The following is a 25,744-nucleotide window of genomic DNA, read 5'->3' on the forward strand; positions in this document are numbered from 1 at the left end:
TTACATCTATATTCATCAGTTACACTGGTCTATAATTTTCTTTTTTTAGTATATTTGTCTGGTTTTGGTATCAGGGTGATGGTGGCCTCATAGAATGAATTTGGTGAGTGTTCCTTCCTCTGCAATTTTTTGGAAGAGTTTGAGAAGGATGGTTGTTAGTTCTTCTCTAAATGTTTGATAGAATTCAGCTGTGAAGCCATCTGGTCCAGGACTTCTGTTTGTTGGAAGATTTTTAATCACAGTTTCAATTTCATTACTTGTGATTGGTCTGTTCATATTTTCTATTTCTTCCTGGTTCAGTCTAGGATGTTATACCTTTCTAAGAATTTGTCCTTTTCTTGCAGGTTGTCCATTTTATTGGCATAGAATTGGCTTGTACTAGTCTCTTATGATGCTTTGTATTTCTGTGGCATCCATTGTAACTTCTTCTTTTTCATTTCTATTTTTATTGATTTGAGTCCTCTCCCTCTTTTTCCTGATGAGTCTGGGTAAAGGTTTATCAATTTTGTTTATCATCTCAAAGAACCAGCTTTTAGTTTTATTGATCTTTGCTATTGTTTTCTTTGTTTCTATTTCATTTATTTCTGTTCTGATCTTTATGACTTCTTTCCTTCTACTAACTTTGGGTTTTGCTTGTTCTTCTTTCCCTAGTTCCTTTAGGTGTAAGGTTAGATTGTTTATTTGCGATTTTTCCTGTTTCTTATTGTATTGCTATAAATTTCCCTCTTAGAACTGCTTTTGCTGCATCCCATAGGTTTTGGATCATTGTGTTTTCATTGTCATTTGTCTCTAGGTATTTTTTGATTTCCTCTTTGATATCTTCAGTGATCTCTTGGTTATTTGGTAACATATTGTTTAGCCTCCATGTGTTTGTGTTTTTTACATTTTTTCCCCTGTAATTTATTTCTAATCTCATAGCATTGTGGTCGGAAAAGATGCTTGATATGATTTCAGTTTTCTTAAATTTACTGAGGCTTGTTTTGTGATCCAAGATGTGATCTATCCTGGAGAATGTTCCATGTGAACTTGAGAAGAAAGTGTAATCTGCTGTTTTCAGGTGGAATGTCCTATAAATATCAATTAAATATATCTGTCCTATTGCATCATTTAAAGCTTGTGTTTCCCTATTAATTTTCTGTCTGGATTATCTGTTCATCTGTGTAAGTGAGGTGTTGAAGTCCCCCACTATTATTGTGTTACTGTCGATTTCCTCTTTTATAGCTGTGTTAGCAGTTGCCTTATGTATGGAGGTGCTCCTATGTTGGGTGCATATATATTTATAACTGTTATATCTTCTTCTTGGATTGATCCCTTGGTCATTATGTAGTGTCCTTCCTTGTTTCTTGTAACATTCTTTATTTTGAAGTCTATTTTATCTGATATGAGTATTGGTACTCCAGTTTTCTTTTGATTTCCTTTTGCATGGAATATCTTTTTCCATCCCCTCTCTTTCAGTCTGTATGTGTCCCTAGGTCTGAAGTGGGTCTCTTATAGATTACATATATATGGGTCTTGCTTTTGTATCCATTCAGCAAGCTTCTGTCTTTTGGTTGGAGCATTTAATCCATTCACGTTTAAGATGATTATCAATACGTATGTTCTTATGACCATTTTCTTAATTGTTTTGGGTTTGTTTTTGTAGGCCCTTTTCTTCTCTTATGTTTCCCACTTAGAGAAGTTCCTTTAGCATTTTGTTGTAGAGCTGGTTTGGTGGTGCTGAGTTCTCTTAGCTTTTGCTTCTCTATAAAGCTTTTGATTTGTTTGTCAAATCTGAATGAGATCCTTGCCAGGTAGAGTAATCTTGGTTGTACGTTCTTCTGTTTCATCACTTTAAATATATCATGCCACTCCCTTTTGGCTTGTAGAGTTCCTGCTGAGAAATCAGCTGTTAACCTTATGAGAGTTCCCTTGTATGTTATTTGTCATTTTCCCTTGTTGCTTTTAATAATTTTTCTTTGTCTTTAATTTTTGTCAATTTGATTATTCGGCATGTTTCTCCTTGGGTTTATCCTGCCTGGGACTCTCTGTGCTTCCTGGACTTGGGTGGCTATTTCCTTTCCCATGTTAGGGAAGTTTTTGACTGTAAGCTCTTCAAATATTTCCTTGGTTCCTTTCTCTCTCTCCTCTCCTTTGGGACCCCTATAATGCAAATGTTGGTGCATTTAAAGTTGTCCCAGAGACCTCTTATGCTGTCTTCATTTCTTTTCATTCTTTCTTCTATATTCTCTTCCATGGCAGTGTTTTCCACCATTCTGTCTTTCAGGTCACTTATCCATTCTTCTGCTTCAGTTATTCTGCTATTGATTCCTTCTAGTGTAGTTTTCATTTCATTTATTGTATTGTTCATTTCTGTTTGTTTGTTCTTTAATTCTTCTAGGTCTTTGTTAAACATTTCTTGCATCTTCTTGATCTTTGCCTCCATTCTTTTTCCGAGGTCCTGGATAATCTTCACTATCACTATTCTGAATTCTTTTTCTGAAAGGTTGCCTAGCTCCACTTCATTTAGTTGTTTCTCTGGGGTTTTATCTTGTTCCTTCATTTGGTACATAGTCCTCTGCCTTTTCATTGTGTCTCTCTTTCTGTGAATGTGGTTTTCATTCCACAGGCTGCCAGACTGTAGTTCTTCTTGCTTCTGCTGTCTGCCTTGTGGTGGATGAGGATATCTGAGAGGTTTGTGCAAGCTTCCTGATGGGAGGGACTGGTGGTGGGCAGAGCTAGGTGTTGCTCTGGTAGGCAGAGCTTAGTAAAACTTAATCCACTTGTCTGCTGATGGATGGGGCTGAGTTCCCTCCCTGATGGTTGTTCGGCCTGAGGCGACCCAGCACTGGAGCCTACAGGCTTTTTGGAGGGGCTAATGGCAGACTCTGGATGGGCTCATGCCAAGGAGTACTTCCCAGAACTTGTGCTGCCAGTGTCCTTGTCCTCACGGTAAGCCACAGCTGTCCTCCACCTCTTCAGGAGACCCTCCAACACTAGCAGGTAGGTCTGATTCAGTCTCCCCTGGGGTCACTGCTCCTTCCCCCTGGGTCCTGATGTGTACACTACTTTGTGTGTGCCCCCCAAGAGTGGAGTCTCTGTTTCTCCCAGTCCTGTTGAAGTCCTGCAGTGAAATCCTGCTAGCCTTCAAAGTCTGATTCTCTGGGAATTCCTCCTCCTGTTGCCCATCCCCCAGGTTGGGAAGCCTGACGTGGGGCTCAGAACCTTCACTGCAGTGGGAGGACTTCTGTGGTATAAGTGTTCTCCAGTTTATGAGTCACCCACCCAGCGGTTATGGGATTTGATTTTATTGTGATTGCACCCCTCCTACCATCTCATTGCAGCTTCTCCTTTGTCTTTGGATGTGGGGTATCTTTTTTGGTGAGTTCCAGTGTCTTCCTGTCAATGATTGTTCAGCAGTTAGTTGTGATTCTGGTGCTCTTGCAAGAGGGAGTGAGCACATGTCCTTCTACTCTGCCATCTTGAAGCTACAATCCCATTATTGATAAAACTATTCTTAATAGAATTGATAAAACTATTCTCAGCTATTGACAAAATTAGTGGTTAAGGTGTATCTCTGGTCTAACACTGGGAAAAATTCTAACAGAATCAGCCCAAACTAGGGCTGTCCATGAATTCCAGGAATTATGATCAGTATCTCTTTCACTCCCCACCTCCCCCCTGCCCCCCCCTTCCTCCCTCTGCCTTCCATCCCTCACAGTTAAAATCTCACACAGGGTGTGATTAGCATCAATTTGGTAAGGCTTCTAGGTTTACCTCAAGAGAATTGAAGTAGGTCATACCTTGAGGTTCCCTTTTATTTTCAAACAGTGTCCAGAGGGGTCTCCCATTAGTTGTTAATGCTTGATTTGCCTTATAAGAGGTAGCAAGTATCTTTGACCAATAGAATGAAATGGAAGCAAGGGTATACCAGTTCCAAGCCCAGGCATTAAGGCTTCTTGGCTATTTCTGCTTATTCATTTGTGCCTGGGAACATGCCTGGTCAAGCTAGAGACACGTGGGGCAGAGCCAAGTCCCCCCAGTCATTCCAAGAAGTCATTCCTAGATCAGCCAACAGCTAGTTGGTTGTTCCATTATTTTGTTTTGAAAACATAAACAGTTCTATATGTGTATTCATATCTCTGTATTACTTTCCTAGGTTTGCTGTGACAAAGTGTACCACCAACTGGGTGGCTTAGAAATTGGTTTATTCTTTCACAATTCTGGATGCTGGAAGTCTGAAATCTAAGTGTTGTCAGGGCCATGCTTCCTCTGACTGCTCTAAGGAAGAGCCCTTCCTTGACTGTTCCTAGCTTCTGGTAGTGGAATCCTTGGCATCCCTTGGCTTGGAGCTGCATTACTCCAGTCTCTGCCTCTGTCATCACATGGCCTGGCCTTCTCTGTCTCTGTGTCTACATTTCCCTCTTCTTATTAAAAAAAAAAGAGAAAAAAAGAAAGAGGTAACAAGTCAAACATGTTCAGGAGGTGTGACCAGGTGGTTTCATTCCCTCTCAAATAGTGTCAGTTTCCTCATTAATCACACTCTCCTCCCCACCTGCTTCCCTACAGAAGCTGGGAAGCCATTGTTCTGATCCCCCAAGTCCCTGTGAGAGTACCCCTTATGACCTCATAGTCACACAAAACTTGACATCATCAAGAGAATAGCCCATGGGACCTCCACGTGACTACCATGTTGTAAAAACTAAGACCACAGACTGAACGTGTGGAGTATGACTTTGTCTTTCCCCAAACCTGCATGCAGAAAGGAATGAGAGTGGGTGCACACGAGCCAAATTTGAACTCCTCCCACACTGAAGTCCATGATGGCCACGCAAGGCATGAGATCCAAATCCACCAAAGAGGGAGGTAGAACATTAAACAATGGGTTTTCTTTACTCACCATCAGTCAGGCATCCAACGGATCCTAGTGAAATGGTACAATGCTGCTAAATATTTCGTGGTGTTGATTTGCAGTTGAGCCATAAGCTGGCAATTTGCAGAGCTATTTATAGACTTCTAGAGGGGTCTTTTTCCCAGGGGAGATAAATATGTAAGGGTCTTCCATTTTGTTGAGACTGATTATTTTTCCTCTGAAAGTTTATGTGAAATTTTAAGAGACGGTGTTTTTTGTTTGTTTGGTTGGGTTTTTTTTATTCCACTTCTGCAAATTTCATTAAGTTTTCAAAGTCCAGTCAACTCAACTTTTAACCCACTGTTTTGGCTTCTTCTCTTTGACAAAGATTGCTTAGAAGCCACATGATGAATTCTTGTGTCTGACAAGTAGCAAGGTTTGACTATTCAGCCAAACTAAATTTCTTGCTTTTCAGCCTTCTGAATCTTTGGCTATTTTGTTTGTTTCTTTTGGTCTTGATGTGTTAATTGCAAAATTATGTAGTTTGCAATTTCAATATCTATTTTTTTACATGACTTTATTATTTAAAATACTGTTCTTTTTCTCATCCATTTGTTCGTAACGGCACTCTGTTCTTACACTTTTATATGACTGTTACATCTTTGAACAACCTAATCATACTTAATTTTAATCATAATTCGTATAAAGTTATTGTTAAGTGGCTCGTAAAATTAATTTCTACTCACATGAATTGATGTTCTGATTGTTGATTTGCTCAGCTACTGTTTTTAGCATTTTTGTGTGTGTATTTAGGAATTTTAGTATGTTGGCACTTTTTTTTTTTTTTTTTTTGCGGTATGCGGGCCTCTCACTGTTGTGGCCTCTCCCGTTGTGGAGCACAGGCTCCGGACGCACAGGCTCAGCGGCCATGGCTCATGGGCCCAGCCGCTCCGCAGCATGTGGGATCTTCCTGGACTGGGGCACGAACCCGTGTCCCCTGCATTGGCAGGCGGACTCTCAACCACTGCACCACCAGGGAAGCCCCGTTGGCACATTTTGACAAGATTTTTAAAAATCTGGTTTTTTGTCTGTCTTCTGTTTTGAAGTTACCAAAATCCATCCCCTTGTATCCCAGTCATTGGTATTTAGAGCTCTTGTCCCATGATGATACTGGGATAGTGTAGATTGAGGGTGGCTAGGTTCAGTTTTGGTTGTTAGACTGCACTAGTGTCCTCTCTCACCAGGCAGGGCCTTCTTGCAGGGGTGAGAGAACCTCATACTAGTGCTGGCTTCAGGCACTGAGCCTGACTCAGAGTCCCACTTGTTTTCCGGGAGTTGAGCTCCCACCGCCCCTGCCATCTTTGCCTACGAGAGTCAACAAACACACAACTTCAGCCCTGCTGACTTATTCAACTTTTTGTCTCTAGAAATACATCAACCATGCATCTTTCTTTTTCCTTCTCTCCTTCTTCCTTTCCCTTCTCTCCTTCTTCCTTTCCTTCCTTTCTTTTTATGCATTTTTTTCCTTAAATAACAACAATACAATTTTTGTATGATTTTGAAGGCAAAGGGGAACATAAAACCTGAGCTCTGTATCATCTGGATTGGAAGTAAAAATTTACTTCTTAAAAGTGATTCCCGGGCTTCCCTGGTGGTGCAGTGGTTGAGAGTCCGCCTGCCGATGCAGGGGACACGGGTTCGTGCCCCGGTCCGGGAGGATCCCACATGCCGCGGAGCGGCTGGGCCTGTGAGCCATGGCCGCTGAGCCTGCGCGTCTGGAGCCTGTGCTCCGCAACGGGAGAGGCCACAACAGTGAGAGGCCTGCGTACAGCAAAAAAAAAAAAAAAAAAAAAAGTGATTCCCACATTTTAAAAAATTAACATATCAATTTATTGAAATTACTGATAGAAAATATTCTGAAAGTAAATATCACAGGTCCCTGTTGTCAAGTCCAAAGCTTTCTTTCATCTTATTATGATTAATTAGTTTTTTTAAAATTAATTTTTATTGGTGTATAGTTGCTTTGATTCCCCACGTTTCTAAAATGCCTACATGCTCCTCGTGGTTGGAATCATACACAGTATCGAAACACTGTTAGACCTTGTATTCTCCTGTTAGACTTCTTCTTTTTATGTAACTATTAAGATATGGAAGAAGCCTTTTTGCAAACATACATTTATTCATTTATCAACAGATATTTGTTGAGGGCCAGGCACTGTTCTAGGTGATAGGAATACAGCAGTGAATGAAACAAAGTAATATGCAGACAGGTAAATGTAAAATATTACAGGTACTTTTAAGATAGCATGGAATTAGAGGCATCCCCAAACCCAGAAGGAAGCATCAGACACAGAAGGAACTCAAAAAGTTGCCCTCTCATTCTGGTACTCTGTTGTTCTTACAGAAAGTGGTTTCATTGATCACTGAGCCTTCTTTATTTGACATGTATAAGGATCTCTTATAAATTGATAAAGAAAATGGTCAAAAGATATTAGCTATAATCAGATATTCTTAAGAGAAAATCAAATTTAAAATAAATATGTGAGAAAGATGTTTAACCCAGCTAGTAATTTACAAAGTAGCAACAATGAGATTCTGTTTCTTATCACCTATGCCCTTCTATTTGACAGAGGCTTATTAAGATAACACTTGATTCTGATTTGGGTTTCGTGAAACAGGTTTTTTTGGGGGGAGGGGGTGGTATTTTTTAAATATATTGTTTTAAAAATTGGAAGGAAAAGGTTAGCAGTGATATCTCTGATTCTTTTTTTTTATTTTCTGTATTTTCTAATTTCTCTACAAATATAATGTATTGATTTTATAGTCAGAAAAACATACTGTACAGCCATTGAATCCATTTCTGAAGGCACAAGTTAACCTATCAAGTGACCCTTTCCTTTGGCATTGGCATATAGGTGTTCCCTCTGGCACATGTGTGCAATGACACAAATAAGATGACTTTAATTAACCCCCAAGGAGTGAAGCTTAATATCTACAAGCAAAAAGTGGAACAGGCAATTAAGTCCTACGAAAAGTGAGTATTACACCTGGCTACTCTTTAATGGATGTGGAATTTGTTTTGGCTTGTTTTCTCTTCTTTTAGCTTAAATTTTTCATCTGGCGCAGCTATTTAACAATGACCCATAAGGAATATTAACAGTAGCAGCAGCTAACATAAGGGGCTTCCTTTGTGCCAGCACTGCGTTAAGTACTGGATTGGCCAAAAAGTTCGTTCGGGTTTTTTCCGTAAGATGTTACAGAAAAACCCGAGCAAACTTTTTGGCCAACCCAACACTTTACCTGAGTATGTCCAACAGGGTTTTCAAGAAACCATCTTCCCTTTCCAAACTCTGTAGAAATCTCATGTTTCCGTGAATTTTTTAAAGCTTTGCTTTTAGCAGAGTGAATTGGACCATTTTAGCATCTAACATTCTGTAAAGTGACACCACACCACAATAAAGAGATAAAATGCCACAATAATGAGATAATTTATTTAAACAATTTTTATATCAAAATCAAGAAGATGACCAAGTTGACTACAGTGAAAACTGTACTCTTAAATAGCCACTGTGTTAGTACTGAGTTAGGGGGCCTTTTTTCTCAAGGGCAAATAACCCAGGGTTTGCCAGGCAACTGCCAGGCTGGAGAAGGAGACCCAGATGGGAAGGAGACCCAGGGTCCTCGAATCCCAGCCCCTTCCTGGGGCCTGGCTCCTTCCGGCCTGTCCTGGGAGCCTGCCTTGGAGAGTTGGTGGAGAACACAGCTCTGGGGCTGGAATCTCACCCTCGCCCAGCTCTCTAATCACCTCCGCACCCTGCCCCTCAGCACTTAATTAGTCCTTGGTGCACACGCTTAATTAAACTTTGAGCTACCCAGCGCCTCCAGGCAAGCCTATTCTTGGTTCTGGAAGCTGTGCAATTGGGTTTTCATTGCCTACCATGTGGTTGGGAAAAAGGTAATAAAGTACGCCAAAGTGAACCACGGGGCCCAGGCCAGCATTTACTGATCTGTTGTCATTTTTGTAGTGTGTCTACTGTGTATTCAAAAAAAGTATAAAGCCTGACTTCTGTTGCCTGGAGTACACGACGCAGCCCAGAGGCTGGCCGGAATTTCCACCCCACGCCCATCACAGTCCTCTCCAAATCTCCTTACACTTGAGCCTCCTCCACTGCCCTTGCCTGAGAACTGAGGCTGTGTCCCACGGGCTCCTGCAGCTGCCTCCACGGGCTTCTCAGGACTTCTCTGAGTCTTTGTGGGCCCTTCGTTTCTCTCAAAGGCAGGCTGAACTCTGCCAAGGCTCGCCCTCCCCTGTGGGCCTGAGACTTTGCTCTGTAGTTACCCTCTTACTGGTGCTGGCCCTCTTCTCCGCCTCCCCACCCCTGCACCAGGCAGTCCTTCCCTTGCCTTGAAGCTCCACTGCCCCCTTCCTGCCCCCCCCACCAGCTGTGCTCTTTCTTCCCTTCCTGCCTCAGCGCCAATGGCCCTCCGCAGAGAGGCCTTTCCCCAAGGACTCTGCACCACCCACCTTGCGTGTGGCCCTCGGAGCGCTCACAGCTTCTGTACAGGCCTGTCCCTTCCCTGCGAGGATGTCGGCCCCCGAAGGCAGGGGCTGGGCTGCTTGCTTACCCCGTGGTCTTCTCCTCTTCCTAGCAGGTGTCACTATATATATTATATATATATATATATATATTATATATATTTGACTGTTGGATTTGAATTTGATCTAATTCAAGTTTACTTATTAAAATTGATCCAATTCAGTTATTCAAAATGAAATATAATAATATCATTCATATTGTAATTTAATTTGTTTGACTCATTCAAATATTTGAGTGCTGTAATTACCTGGTCTGTGAAAGCCTGATGCAAGGCCATGAACTGGGGCTTTGAGGTCAGATAGCTCCGGGGTTTCATTCTTGGCTCTGACAGCTACTTGACAGGTCATATGACACTTGTGAGCTTCATTTGCAAGGTCTGGCTCACGGGGCAGTTGTGAGGGTTACGTAAATTATATATAAAGAGCAACTAATGTTAATTATTTCCCTCTTTCATTCCCTATATCTGCTGATGCTAAAATAACCATAAATACATGGAATGGAAGGGTCACACAGCTCTTCCCACTGAGCTGACCCTTTCCCGAGAGTTTCCAGAAGGACAGGGACCCTTCCTTCCCAGGCAGAAGAGAGTCCTTCGTTAATGGCAAAACCAAAATACAGACATAGTAGTGATTTGTTCCAGTTCTAACTCCCAATGAGTGAATCCGGAAAAGCCTTTTAGTACCCTTAGAGGAATATTATACTATATTGTTTATTCAAATGATATTAATTTAAATATGATCATTAACATTTATTTTAATATGATTAATATTTGATATTATTGATTGCATTAGTATTAATTATTTGGTATTAATAACTTGATGTTTATTTTAAATGAATTATTTATTTAATATTGTTATTTAATAATATTAACATTAATATTATACAGAACAAAGCTTCCTGATCTTCTGTATTCAATAGTATTGAAGAATTTTGCTGGCATAAATGTCAGTTCCCTTTTCCATCTTGCTTCATGTTTCTAAAGATATGCAGAATGTGAAAAGATGAAAAGTAATTAATGAAACTTAGTTTATCCCCATCTCATCCCCAATAAAACGTTTCTAAGGAGTTTCCCACCACAAGAAAGCCAGATATAACCCTAAGTCCGTATGGTTAGGGATGACCAAATGAGTGGGAAGCTCACAGTCCTCTGGCCAAAATAGTGACATAAACTAGCAGTTTTGGTCACACTTAGTGCCCATGTGTAGGAGTCCTTCTGGTTCCATATTTTAAGATTTGCAGAAGCAGTTTTGGCTTTGTGAGTCAGAGCATAAGCTCTGAGTGAGGATTACCAGGGTTGGCTGGATTCTGGGGTGATTTTTCCACAGCTTGTGTTGTGAATCAAAGGTCAAGGTCTCAGCCCTCAGATCCACAGGAGAAGCATCAGTTCTGGCTCAGGGACCAGGCATAGTAACCTCTGCTTATCATCGATTTGCTTGGGCTGCTGACTAGACTTCTGAAGTGTCATTAGTTGCTTTGCAAATGACCCACTCGGTACAAGTGGATTTGCAAACTAGAGGTAGAGAAAGCTAGTAAACGCTACGCTCAGCCAAATTTCAATCTCCTAAAACAAAGAGGAAAACTGTGGTTTGTCAAATCCCAGCATCCCACAAGGACTGCCCTCGTCCCGCACGCTTAGAGGCTTTCCCACGGTTGCCTTCCGGGACAGTGGAGCCGGGATTCACACACTCTCTGCTGCCCTCAGCTCACACCCACTCGCTTTTTCTGCCCTGTGTGCTTTGAAATAGTTCAGTGAAGGCGGAAAACAGAGGAATAATAGAGGTTATGAAAATACCCTCTTGGAAAAATATTTTCTGAAGAACCGAATTAAAATTAGAGACATGTCCTAGCTAATTGGACCCACACTCACCAACTGTTTCTGAGTGTCTAAGCCTCACCCTCCTTCAGAAGCTGGAGGGAATGAGCCTTAGTTATTCCTGGTCACTTTACACCATACAGCTCACTTAATCCTCGCAACTCCAACGGTAGGTGGTGTTATCTTTGTTTTATCAATAAGAAAACAGTGTTTCAAAAAGTTATGTAACAGGTTTACACAGTGGCAAAGTGGAGATGCTGAGATTTGAACCCAGACCCACGTAGCTCCCAAGCCCTTGTCACACTCCCAGCCTCCCTGCTCTACTGCCTGCACTTTCAAGGTTTAGACTTAAAAGGATTTACAGTTTTGTTTTGTTTTGTTTTGTTTTTTTCCCCAGCAATGCACGCAAGCCTTAGAAGCCCTGATCATTGTTTCATCAACCACATCATTAAAGAAAACCATTTCCAAATAGGCCCCAAAGAACCATGAACATCAAGAGACACAGGAGCCGAGCTGGCTTATTTCCCACTTCCTGACTCTTTCTGTCATTTACAGAGCATTTACCTGTGTCAGACACAGTTCTGTGTGCGGTGCACATAACTTGCTCATTGAGTCTGCACTGCAGCACTGTGAGGGAGGTACTGTGATTACCCCCTTTCTACAGAAAAGTTGGCTACTGGCCCGAAGTCTCCCAGCTGATAAGAGGAGGAGCTAGCTGAGCTTTGGACCCAGGCAGTCTGGCTCCAGGGTCTGTGCTTTTCACCACCATGCCAGACCCCCTTTGCATGATCTCACCGGGCCTGTGATGGGAGATCAGGGCAGGATAACACCACCTAAAGTGTGCTCCCAGAGCCCTGTGCCACAGACGCTGGGTCCAAGGATTAGACGCATGCCTCCTGGGGAGAGGCAGTATTCTCCCACCCCATTTTATTGAAGCTTTTTTGCTTCATGGAACACCAGCTCACCACCTGTGGAGCCAGTGTTCTGTGCCCTGTGCCCCAGTAAGCCTGATTTGGGTGGTGATGTAGCACTACTGAACTGGGCTGGAAGCTCTGGAAGAAGCACCACTGATGAGTAACAAGAAAAGGAGCTGTAACTGCCTGACAGAAAGCACTGGCTCCAACTTCCTCGTTTCTTCTTGGGTTGCCAGCATCTCTCTGCAAACACGTTCGGTGAGCTTTAGTCTCAGCCCCACCAACTCTCGGTGCTGGATAAGTAAGGCGCTTCATCTGTCTGCCCCTCTTAGCGTCTGCATTTGGAAAACAAGGAGATCAGGCTGGTTGATCTCTAAAGTGTGTCCCAATCCTCTTATTTATGACCCTATTAACCTTTTTTTTTTTTTTCTTTTGCTCTGAGAATCCAGACAGAAGAATGCCTACAGAAGGCAGGCTAAGGGCACACATATTTTTCCTTATGAAGAAAAGCAGTGGGTGTTTAGAAATATCTTCATGCAGAGATAATGAGGACCAGTTTGTTTGCTGCCTTTTCTCAGCCCGGGTTTTACCTGATCCAGCTGAGAGCTGTGCCCTCCTTTAATATTTAGCAGGATTGCCACAAAGCCATGAGGCGTCTGCAGTGATGCTGAGGGTGGGAGACACTCACATCCAATCTCTTTGAGCGAGTGGCAATGACGTGGTCCAGCGGTGGTGGTGCTGCGTGGCTTGGGATCTTGCTGCCCAGGGTCAGCTTTTTGTCATGAAATGAACTGTTGCTACTAAATAACTATTGTTGATTTTTTTTTAAAACAGGCGCCTGAATAAAATTGTTTGGCAAGCATTATCTCAAGAGGAAAAGAAAAAGTAAGCCAGTTTCTTCTCACTTTTTAAAAGTTTTTAAAATTTTGGTGAAATTCACATAACCTACAATTAACAGTTTTTAAATGTACAATTCAGTGGTGTTTAAGTTATTCAAAATGTGCAAACCACCACCTCCCTCTAGTTTCAAAACTTTTCTATCATCTCAGAAAACACCTTGTACCATTAAGTACTCCTTCCCCATTCCTCTCTCCCCCTCTGGTAACCACCAATCTGCTTTCTGTCTCTCTGAATCTGCATATTCTGGATATATCATATGAAAGGAATAATATATCATGTGACCTTTTGTGTCTGGCTTCTTTTACTTAGTTAATGTAAAAATTTAATGTTTTCAAGGTGCCTCCAAGTTGTAAGCATATGTAGTATTTCCTTCCTTGTTATGCCTGAGTAATGATCCATTTTATGTATATACCACAGTTTGTTTATCCATTCTCCCATTGATGGATATTTGGGTTGTGTCTACTTTGGGGCTTTTATGAACAATGCTGAAAAATACCTAGAAGTTTCTGTGTGGACATGTGTTCTCATTTCTCTTGAGTACATACCTAGCCGTGGATATTCTGGGTCACAGAGTAATTCTGTGTTTAACTTTTTGAGCAACTGCCAAACTTCTCATTTACTTTCCGCAACTGCATCTTTTTACATTCCCACCTCGTACATACAGCAATGTATGAGGGTTCTTGTTTCTCCACATTATTGCCGACACTTGTTATTTTTCTTGTTTTAAAAAACTGAAGTTGGGCTTCCCTGGTGGTGCAGTGGTTAAGAAACCGCCTGCCAATGCAGGGAACACGGGTTCGAGCCCTGGTCCGGGAAGATCCCCTTAGCGGAGCAGCTAAGCCTGTGCTCTACAGCCCATGAGCCACAACTACTGAGCCCATATGCCACAACTACTGAAGCCCGTGCACCTAGAGCCCATGCTCCACAATAAGAGAAGCCACTGCAATGAGAAGCCCACGCACCGCAACCAAGAGTAGCCCCCACTCACCACAACTAAAGAAAGCCTGCGTGCAGCAACGAAGACCCAATGCAGCCAATAAATAAATAAATTTATATAAATAAATAAAAATAAAAAACTGAAGTCATCCTAGTGGGTGTGAAGTAATATCTTATTGTGGTTTTCACTTGCATTTCCTTAACAATCAATACTGTTGAACATTGTTTTGTGTGCTTGTTGGTCATGTGTACATCTTCTTCAGAGAAATATCTATTCAGGTCTTTTGCCCATTTGTAAATTGAGTAGTTTGTATTTTGTTGTTGAGTTGTAAGAGTTCTAGATATCAAGCCTTATCAGATATATGATTTGCCAATATTTTCTCCCATTCTATAGACTGTCTTTTCACATTCTTGATAATGTCCTTTTTTTGCCCAAAAGTTTTTAATTTCTAGGAAGTCAGTTTATCTATTTTTCCTTTCATTGCTCATGATTTTGGTGTCAAATCTAAGAATCTATTGCCAAATATGAAGTCATGAAGATTTACCACTGTGTTTTCTTCTAATACTTTTATGGTTTTAGCTGTTACATTTAGGTCATTGATCCATCTTGAGTGAATTTTTGTATATGGAGTGAGGTAGGGGTTCAACTTCTTTTTTTGCATGAAGATACCCATTTTTTTTCTAGTAACATTTGTATAAGAGACTATTTTCTAGTATCATTTGTTTAAGAGACTATATTGAACAGTCTTGGCATATTTGTCGAAAACCAATAACCATATATATTTGCATTTATTTCTGAACTCTCTTTCTATTCCATTGGTCTATATGCTTATTTTTATACCAGTACCACACTCTTCTGACAACTGTAGTTTTGTAGTGAGTTTTGAAATTGGGAAGTGAAAGTCTCCTAACTTTGTTCTTCTATTTCAAAATTGTTTTGTTATTCGTGGCCCATTGATGTTCCATATGAATTTGAGGATTAGCTTTTTCATTCCTGCAAAAAAACCATTGGAATTTTGATAGGGATTACACTAAATATGTAGGTCACTTTGGAGAGTATTCCCAAGTTAACAGTAAGTCTTCCAACTCATGAACATGGGCTATATCTCCATTTATTTAAGTCTTCAGCAATATTTTGTAGTTTTCGGTATACAAGTCTTTTACCTTTATATTATTTTGTTCTTTTGGATACTATTGTAAATGGAATTGTTTTCTTAATTTTATTTCCAGCATATAGAAATACAACTAGTATGGCTAGAATGTAGAAATACAACTTATTTTTGTGTGTTGATCTCGTACCTTACAACTTTGCTGACTTTATTAGTTCTGGTAGTTTTGCAGCGGGAGGAATCTATGGAATATTCTATGTATAGAAATAGTCATCTACAAATAGAGATAGTTTTAATTCTTTCCAACTTGTATGTCTTTTATTTCTTTCTCTTGCTTAATTGATTTGAGAATTCCAGTATGATATTGTTTTTTTGTTTTGTTTTGTTTTGTTTTTGTTTTTTGTTTTTTGCGGTACGTGGGCCTCTCACTGTTGTGGTCTGTCCCATTGCGGAGCACGGGCTCCAGACGTGCAGGCTCAGTGGCCATGGCTCACGGGCCCAGCCACTCCGCAGCATGTGGGATCGTCCCGGACCGGGGCATGAACCCATGTCCCCTGCATGGGCAGGCGGACTCTCAACCACTGCGCCACCAGGGAAACCCTCCAGTATAATATTGAATAGCAGTGGTGAAAGAAGGCATTCTTGTCTTGTTCCTGATCACAGGGAGAAAACTTTCAGTCTTTTTTCATTGAGCAGGATGTTAGTCGTGGGTTTTTCATAAATGCCCTTTATCATGATAAGGAAGTTCTCTTGTATTCCAAGTTGATTGTTTTTATCATGAAAGTGTGTTTGTGGAGTTTTGTCAAATGCTTTTTCTGCATCTATTGAGATGATCATGTGGGTATTTTTTTCCTCTGTTCTATTGATGTAGTGTATTAAATCAATTGATTTTCTTAGGTTGAACCACCCTTGCATTCTTGGGATAAATCCCACTTAGTCATGGTGTATAATCCTTTTAACGGTCTGTTGGATTTGTTTTGCTAGTAATATGGTGAGGCTATTTAGTTCTATATTCATAAGCAGAAATGTTCGTGTAGTTTGCTTTTCTTTAGCATCTTTGTCTGGCATTGGTATCAGATGAATCTTGTCCTCATATAATGTATTTGGAAGTGACTCCTCTCTTCTGTTTTTTGGGGTTGAATAGGATTGATGTTAACTGATATTTTTATGTTTGGTAGAATTCATCAGTGAGGCCTTTTGGTCCTGGACTTTTCTTTGTTGGGGGATTTTTGATTACTGATTCAATGTCTTTATTATAGGCTGTAGAGATTGTCTATTTTGTGTGAAGTCAGTTTTGGCAATTTGTGTGTTTCTAGGAATTTGTCCATTTGTATAGATTATCTAATTTGAAAACATACAGTTGTTCATATTATTCTCTATAATCCTTTTAATTTTTGTCAGATCAATAGTAATGTCCTTGCTTTTGTTTCTGATTTTAGTAGTTCTGTCTTTTCTCCTTTTAGTCAGCCTAGCTAAAGCTTTGCCAATTTTGTTGATATTGTCAAAAACCAACTTTTCATTCTGTTGATTCTGTTATTTTTCTATTCTCTCTTTTGTTTATCTCTGCTCTAATCTTTAATATTTCCTTCCTTCTGCTGGCTTTGGGTTTAGTTTTCTCTTCTTTTTCTTGTTCCTTAAGGTGTACACCTAGGTTGTTGATTTGAGATCTTTCTTTCTTTTTACTAGACATTTACAGCCAGAAATTTCCCTCTGACCATTGGCTTTGCTGCATCCCATGTGTTTTTCTTTTTTTTTTTTTTTTTTTTTGCGCTATGCGGGCCTCTCACTGTTGTGGCCTCTCCCGTTGCGGAGCACAGGCTCCGGATGCGCAGGCCCAGCGGCCATGGCTCACGGGCCCAGCCGCTCCGCGGCATATGGGATCCTCCCAGACCGGGGCACGAACCCGTATCCCCTGCATCGGCAGGCGGACTCTCAACGACTGCGCCACCAGGGAGGCCCCCATGTGTTTTTATATGTTGTGTTTTCATTTTTATTTATCTCAACGTATTTTCTAATTCCCAATTTCTAATAGTGATTTCTTCTTTGACCCATTGGTTGTTTAAGAGTGTGGTGTTTAAATTTATACATATATACTTCCAGTTTTCCAGTTTTATCTCTGTTATTTCTAGCTTCATTCCACTGTTCTGGAAAAGGTACTGTATATGATTTGATCTTTAAAATATTTTGAGAATTTCCTTATGACCTAACATATGGTCTATCCTGGAGAATGTTGCATGTGCATTTAAGAATACTTATTTTACTGTTGTTGGGTGAGGTGTTCTATATATAAGTCTAGTTGTTTTATAGGGTTTTCTAGTTCTCTGTTTCCTTTGTGATCTTCTGTCTGGTTGTTCTATTATTGAAAGTGGGATATTGAAGTCTCCTTTTTGTACAACTGTCTATATCTTCCTTCGAGTTTGTCAATGTTTGCTTCATATACTTTTGGGCTCTGTTGATAGATGCATATGTATTTACAGTTGTTATATCTTCTTGATGATTTGACATTTTTATTAATATAAATAATGTCCTTCTTTTTCTCTAGTAAAAGTGTATGACTTAAAATCTATTTTATCTGATATTAGTATAATCATTCCAGCTCTCTTTTGGTTATTATTTGCATGGAATATCTTTTTTCATTTTATCATGTTCAACCTATTTGTGTCTTTAAGTCTAAAGTGGGTCTCTTTATAGTAGCATATAGTTGGATCATGGTTTTTTTAATCCATTCTGCCTATCTCTGTCTTTTAACTGGTGAGTTTAATGCATTTACATTTACAGTAACTACTGATAATGAAGGACTTACTTCTGTCATTGTGCTATTTGTTTGGTATATGTCTTGTCTATTTTGTTTCTCAATTCCTCCAATATCACCTTCTTTTGTATTTGATTTTTTTTCTAATGTATCATTATGATCCCTCTTCATTTCCTTTTTTACATAGTTTTTCATTATTTTCTTAATGATTACATGGAGATTACAGTTAACATCCTAAATGTATAACAAAGTAGTTTGAATTGATATCAACTCATTTTCAATAGTGTACATTATCTCTGTTTCTATCCAGCTCATCCCCTCTTTATATTGTTATTGTCACAAATTACATCTTTTACATTATGTGTCCATTAACATAGGTTTATAATCATTGTTTTATGCATTTGTCTTTTAAATAATATAGGAAACAAAAGAGGAGTTACATACCAAAAATACAAGAATATTAGCTTTTATATTTACGTATGTAGTCATCTTTGCCAGTCATCTTTTTTTTTTTTTTTTTTTTTTTTTTTTTTTTGTGGTACATGGGCCTCTCACTGTTGTGGCCTCTCCTGCTGTGGAGCACAGGCTCTGGACATGCAGGCTCAGCGGCCATGGCTCACAGGCCTAGCCGCTCCACAGCATGTGGGATCTTCCTGGACCGGGGCACGAACCCATGTCCCCTGCATCGGCAGGCGGACTCTCAACCACTGCGCCACCAGGGAAGCCCTGCCAGTCATCTTTATTTCTTCGTATGGCCAGTGTAACTTGTCTTCCAGTGTCCTCTTATTTCATCCTGAAGAGCTCTCTTTAGCATTTCCTGTATGGGGAAGCCCTACTAGCAACAAACACCCTTGGTTTCTGTTATGTTTTAACAAATGTGTTAATTTCTCCTTCATTTGTGAAGGATAGTTTTGCCAGATATAGAATCCTTGCTTGATAGTGTTTTCCTCTCAGCATTCTAAATATACCATATCAATGGACTTCTCTGGTGGTCCAGTGGTTAAGACTCCACGCTTCTAGTGCAGGGGGCATGGGTTCGATCCCTGTTCAGGGAACTGAGATCCCACATGCCATGCAGCACGGCCTAAATAAATAAACAAACAAACCCTATCACTGCCTTCTGGACTTCATGGTTTCTGATAAGAAATCAGCTGTTGATCTTATTGAGGATTTCTTGTTCATGAGCCACTTTTGTTCCTTTCAAGATTCTCTGTCTTGAAGATTCTCTGTCTTTGTCTTCAACAGTTTGATTATAGTATAGTGTCTTGGTATAGCTCTCTTTGAGTGTATTCTGCTTTTCATTCACTGTGCCTCTTGGATTGTGTAGATGTATGTCTTCCATCAAATTTGGAGAGTTTTTGGCCATTATTTCATTTTTGCCAAATATTTTCACCCTTTTCTCTCTCATTTCCTTTTGGCACTCTCATAATGTGTATGTTGTTAAGCTTGATAGAATCCCATATGTCCTTTAGACTCTTCTTCATTCTTGTATTCTTTCTGCTCCAGACACTATGTAATCTCATTTGATCTATCTGCAAGTTTGCTGATTCTTTCTCCTGCCTGCTCAAGTCTACTGTTAAAAGCCTCTAATGAATTTTTCATTTCACCTATAGTACTTTTCAGCTCTAGAATTTCTGTTTGGTTCATTTTCATAATTTCTCTTTATTGATATTGTGTAGTTGCTCATATATCATTCTCAGGATTTCATTTAGTTCTTTGTCCATGGTTCCCTTCACCTCTTTGAGCATATTTAAGACAGTTATTTTAAAGTCTTTCTCTACCAAATCCAGTGTCTGGACTTCATCTGTCAGTTTATTTTTTTCCATGTGAATGGGTTATATACTTCCATGCTTCTTTGTATTCTTTGTAATTTTTTATTGAGAACAGAACGTTTTGGACATTGTAACGTAGTAACTCTGGAAATTAGATTCTCTACCCTCCCCAGAAATTTCTGTTGTTGCCTGATGAAGGCTGCAGTTGTCTGTTTAGTGTCTTTCTACACTATTTTTGCAAAGACTATATTCCTTGTCATGTGTGTTCACTGAAGTATTGTTTCATCTCTGTGGTCAGCCCGTGACCTGACAGAGATTTCCCTAAATGCAAGCCTCTCTCTTCATCAAGCATTCCCCTGGATACTGTAAGTATTCAACTAGATTCCAGAGTTCCAAAATAGCTAATTCTATCAATAGTTGTTTTGGTGAAAAGACAAATTCCTTGATTTCTCTACTCCATCATCTTGCATGACATCACTTCCCTCCTCACTATCTAAAGCAAGGTTTGAGTAAGTTATGAGGCCTTTATTATATTGAGATAGTTTCCTTCTGTTCCTAGTTTGTTGAGTGTTTGACTTTTTAATCACGAAGAGTGTTGAATTTTGTCATAATTTTGCTGTATCAATTGAGATGATCAAGTGGTTTTTTTCCTTCATTCTGTTACTGTGATGTATTATATTGATTCATTTTTGTATGTTGCATTCCAGGAATAAATCTCACTCTTCATGGTGTATAATCCTTTCATAATATGCTGTTGAATTTGGTTTGCTAGTATTGTGTTGAGGATTTTTGAATCAATGTTCACAAGGAATATTGGGCTGTAGTTTTCTTGTGGTATGTTTGTCTGGCTTTGGTATCAGGGTAATGCTGGCATCATAGAATGAGTTTCAAAATGTTCCCTCCTCTTAAATATTTGGAAGTATTTGTGGAGGATTGGTGTTAATTCTTTGAATGTGTGGTAGCACTCTCCATGGAAGCTACATAGTGCTGAGCTCAAGCTTGTTGGAAATTATTTGCTTACTGATTCAGTCTCCTTACTAGTTATAGGTCTGTTCAGATTTTTTATTTCTTCCTGATTCAGTCTTAGTTGGTTATAATTTTATAGGAATTTATCCATTTCTTCTAGGTTATCCATTTTGTTGGTGTATAATGGATGATAGTAGTCTTTTATGATCCTTTTTATTTCTGTGACAACAGTTGTAATGTTCTCTCTTTCCTTTCTGATTCTAGTTATTTGAATCTTCTCTTTTTTCCTCTTAATCTAGCTAATAAGCATTTGTCAGTTTTGTTGTTCTTTCCAGAATCTAACTCTTAGTTTCATAGATTTTTTTCTATTGTTTTTCTATACTCTATTTCACTTATTTCTGCTCTAATCTTTATTTCCTTCTTTCTGCTAACTTAGGTTTAGTTTATTCTCCATTTTCCCAGTTCCTTTAGGTGTAAAGTTAGGTTGTTGATTTGAGATTTTTCCTCTTTTTTAATGTAAATATTTAGCACTATAAATTTCCCTCTTATGACTGCTTTTGCTATATCTTAGACATTTTGATATGTTGTGTTTTTATTTTTAAATATCTCAAGATATTTTATAATCTCCCTTATGATTTCTTCTTTGACCCATTGGTTGTTTAAGAGTGGGTTGTTTAATTTCCACATATTTGTGTATTTTCCAGTTTTCCTTCTGCTACTGATTTCTAGTTTTATTCCATTGTTATTGGAGATTATACTTTATATGATTTAATCTTAAAAACTTTTAACACTTGTGTTCTTACATGTGGTTTATCCTGGAGAGAATGTTCCATGTGCACTTAAGAAGAATATGTATTCTGCTGTTCGCTGGTGATGTGTTCTGTATATGTCTGTTAGGTCTAATTAAACTATAGTGTTTTTCAAGTCCTGTTTCTTTATTGGTCTTCTGTTTGGTGGTTCTATCCATTATTGAAATCTCCTCCTTTTATACTGTTTCTTTCTATTTCTCCCTTCAGTTCTGTTTATGTTTGCTTCTATATTTGGGAGCTCTGAAATTAGGTGCATATATATTTATGATTGTCAAATCTTCCTGGTGGATAGACCCTTTTACCATTATATAATGTCCTTCTTTGTCCTTGTAACAATTTATGACTTAAAATAGTCATAATTTGCTTATTTATTTCTTCTGATTGACGAAGTGTGCTTTTGAAGCTCTCTAGTGAATTTTTCAGTTATTGTATTCTTTATATATATATATCTTTATTGGAGTATAATTGCTTTACAATGTTGTGTTAGTTTCTGCTGTACAACAAAGTGAATCAGCTATATGTATATATATATATCCCCGTATCCCCTCTTGAGCCTCCCTCCCACTCTCCCTATCCAACCCCATTAGGTCGTCACAAAGTACGAAGCAGATCTCCCTGTGCAATGCAGCAGCTTCCCACTAGCCATCCATTTTGCTCAGTTATTGTATTCTTCAGATCCAGAATTTCTGTTTGGTTCTTTTTATAATCTCTATATCTGTTGATTTTCTCATTTTGTTCATGCATCATTTTCCTGATTTCATTTAGTTGTCTGTATTCTCCTTGAGCTCATTGAGCATTTTTAAGACAGTTATTTTCGATTGTTTGTCAGGTAATTCATAGATCTCCTTTCTTTAGGGTAGATTTCTGGAGATTATTTTGTTCCTTTGATTGGGCCATCTTTCTCTGTTTCTTTGTATGCCTTAGTATCTTTAGGCAATATTTGGGCATTTGATAAAACAAACACTTCTCCCAGTCTTTACAGATGGCTTCTTACAGGGGAAGACCTTCACCAATCGTTCTGGCTAGAGATTCTGGGACCCTCTCACACCTTTTCTGGGGATATGTCTTCTCTAGGCTGGTGCATGTCATTTCCCAGTTGAAGAGGTTTTGCCCCTGTTTTTTTCTCAGGAACCCGTAATCTCTGCTCTCCCTGGTGTCTGTCTTTAGTACTGCAGTATTTCTGGTGCTGTAACCACCCATGAAATTTGCCTTTGTTCTCAGCTGCCCCAACCTGGCATCCAAAGTATACTGCCATTTTTATCAACATTCTGAGTCAAGTGAGACAGAAGCCAGTCTCTCGGGCAGCCCCACAAAAGACCAAAATGTTGGATACATGTTGAATAGGAGTTTTCTCCCAGCTGCTCTGCAGTGTGCCAGGGAAGGTGAGGGGCTTGGCCAGACAAAATACAACACATTTTCCTACTTGCTTCAATGCCTACTCTTCTTGGCTTTGTGCTCCTGGAGGGCAGGTACATTTTAACTGGTTTCTAGAATTCTCACAAAGGCAGTTTGGTCTTTATATGGTTAGTCACCATCTTTGTGGGAATGAGGGCCTGGGGTTTCTCATTTCACCATTTTGCTGACATCACACCAATTTAGATTTTTTAATAAGAATTTTTAATGTCTTCTGTTGACAAGTTTGTTTGTGGATTGAGTCCTGTGACTGTACTGGTTTAACAGTGTGCTCTTCCAACACCCAACGTCTAAAAAATGCCATGACATTTTCAACAATAAGAGAATGACAATTATGAAATGTTTTTCCTCCCCCATGTCCCTCAATCAATCAATCTCTGTACCCTCTTCCATGAGTATCTGACTCAGAAGTACTGGGACTGGAAACAGAATCCAGGACTTGGGACCTCCACACCCCACTGTGTTCCCCTGGAATCACACAGCTTGTTCATCAGCTGATAGAAAGTTTGGCTTCTGTTCTTTGTGTACCAAAACAGTGAAGCCAGAAAGTTTAGGCCTATTTAGGCTTACAAGAGGAGAGAAGATAAAAATAGCTAAAATGAGCTAATAGGAGAATTACTGCACTGAGACAAATATTTGAGTTTAGTGTTTGCTTTGTTTTCCAGAGTCACTGCTAGGCATAGTTGTGTGAAATTTCTTTGAAACTCACTGTTGGTTCTGCCAAATGTTAGACCTAGGGAGAAAGGAATGGGTTCCAAATACGGTGAAAAAATTGTTGAAAAAATAACTTATGTGTATCAAACTTCTATAAAATCAGATCATCAAATTAGGTAATGGGGAAAAGTGCCTACCATGCCTCGGAGATGATTGTTTCTAACTTGCATAAACTACCAAAGCCCTGGCAGGCCAGAAGGCATTGCTGTGATTCTGTCAACTGACACCTGCCATCTGCTTTGACAGATGTTTCTCGGGAGGGTTTACAGAAAAAACATCTTTCCATATGTTTTCTATTATGATCACTTTATGTTTCTCTTTCTTCTTCTTCTTTTTTTAGGTTAGGTGCAAACAAACCAATGCATTACTTAGAAAACAAGGCAGCTTTAAACAAGGCATTAGAACGGTTGAACTGGCCCATTTCATTGAAGGAGCTGTCAGTGCTGGAGAATGAAATCCTAGCTGGGAAAATGTACATGCAGCAGGCCATGGAGCTCCAGGAGGCTGCCAGGAAGGAGAATCATGTGAGCAGGGCCCTTGAAGAGGTGTGTACCGTGGAGGTGTTTGTATTCCCTCCCTCCCTCCTATCCCAAGCCCTTGCCATTCCTGTGCTGGCCTCCCCTCTCTCCCACCTCCCACTGCACTGATTTCTAAGAGTTACAGCCAACCCACTTAAGGTCTCAGGACTTCTTTCAACAGAAAGGAAATGCCATTTGATTTTACTCTGGCCTTATTTTTAAAACAATACATGCTTTAATTGAAAAATAAAGCTAAACAGAAGTATTGTGTAGTGATTAAAAGCCTGGACTTTGATATGAGCCAGACCAAAGTCCAGCCTCAGATCTGCCACCTAATCCCTGTGTGATCTTGGCCAGTGACTGTGTCTCTCTAAACCTTAGGGTTTTTTTTTTAATCTGTAAAATAAGAGTGTTAATAGTATCTGCCTCATAGGCTTCTTATGGAAGCAAAATGAGCATTTAAAGTACTTAATATTGAAAGCTCCCCCCATAAGTGTTTGCAATTATTATTACTAGTAAAACAGACCTTCTACAAGGAAAATTTATTTTCTGGCAGCCATATTATTTATTACCACTTTGTATCATTTACTTTTAATTGTTTTTCTTCCTTGAATAAATTTTACACATAATTGCAGTTAGAGTATCCATAATCATTTTATGGTCTGCTTTTCAATTTAGCATTGTCTCATGTATTTTCTCTGTGTTTTTGCTGAATCATCAGACTGATATTTTTTGTGGTTACATAATATTCCATGGTGTGTAAATACCCTGATTTGTTTAACTCTTCACTGGATGTTGGACATTTGAGGGTTTTTTCCAATTTTCTTCTCTTTCATATCATGTTTTAATGCTTCTATAGTGCATATAGTTGAACTATTTTGCTAGGATAAATTCTTAGGTGTGGGATTCTTGGACCAAAGGACATGAACATTTGGGGGCTCTAAATACTTGCAGCCTGTATAATATCCTCTTTCTGACTATAGTAGGGTGTGTGTAAACCTGGAACAGTTCATGCAGAATCTTACTGAGTTCTATATAATTTTCATATATTCACCATATGATAGTCTAAAAGATATATCCAAGGAACTGACCTTTGAGATTCATCTTTTTTGATTTCAGTCTTTGCTAAGTGATACCAGCTTTGCCTGGTTTTAAATTCTGTATTTACTGTTCTAGATTCTTGTGTTTTATTTGCTTATTTTTATTTAATTTTATTTTTCCCCTGCAAATGGCTTTTTTTCCTTCAGTGTAGAAAGCTATTTCTTTTGTGCAGAGTACAAAAGTTTTATCATATCTTTATTTCTATTTATATTTTTGTTTTTATTTATTTAATTTATTTATATATATTGGGTGGTGGTGGTTGTTTTTATTCAAAGTGACCTTCTCAAAGAGTTGTTCAGTCTTTCTTTGGAAGGCACCATCTGATGACCCCAAACATGTGGCTGTCTATTGGCCTTCCTCACGTAGATGCCCTGTAAACACCAAGAATCAAGAAGACTGAATTCAAATGAATTAAATCCCTCTCCCTGGAAATCCACTCTTCTTTTCCTCATGCTTCTTCCTCTCTGTTCTTTCATTTATTCATTGAAATATGTATGAGTTCCTATGAGGTACCAAGCCCTATTCTAGGCACTAGAGGTACCTAAACACATGGACCAAGTCCCACTCTTATTCTAGTTGAGGTGAACAGATAGGTTCTAAA

The 25,744-nt window shown here is 39.3% G+C and overlaps 1 protein-coding gene across 1 annotated transcript in view; it reads left to right on the forward strand.

Moving 5' to 3' along the window:
* The window catches only part of VWA3B (von Willebrand factor A domain containing 3B), a 207,403-nt gene that overhangs the window by 146,521 nt on the left and 35,138 nt on the right, over positions 1 to 25,744 (forward strand). The window contains 3 exon segments of the mRNA XM_082642474.1: positions 7,744 to 7,862; positions 12,988 to 13,038; positions 23,865 to 24,069. Of these exon segments, the coding sequence (XP_082498600.1) occupies positions 7,744 to 7,862; positions 12,988 to 13,038; positions 23,865 to 24,069 (375 nt within the window).

The sequence above is a fragment of the Mesoplodon mirus genome (genome assembly GCF_964341445.2).
Source record: "Mesoplodon mirus genome assembly, chromosome: 14".
Classification (NCBI taxonomy): Eukaryota; Metazoa; Chordata; class Mammalia; order Artiodactyla; family Ziphiidae; genus Mesoplodon; species Mesoplodon mirus.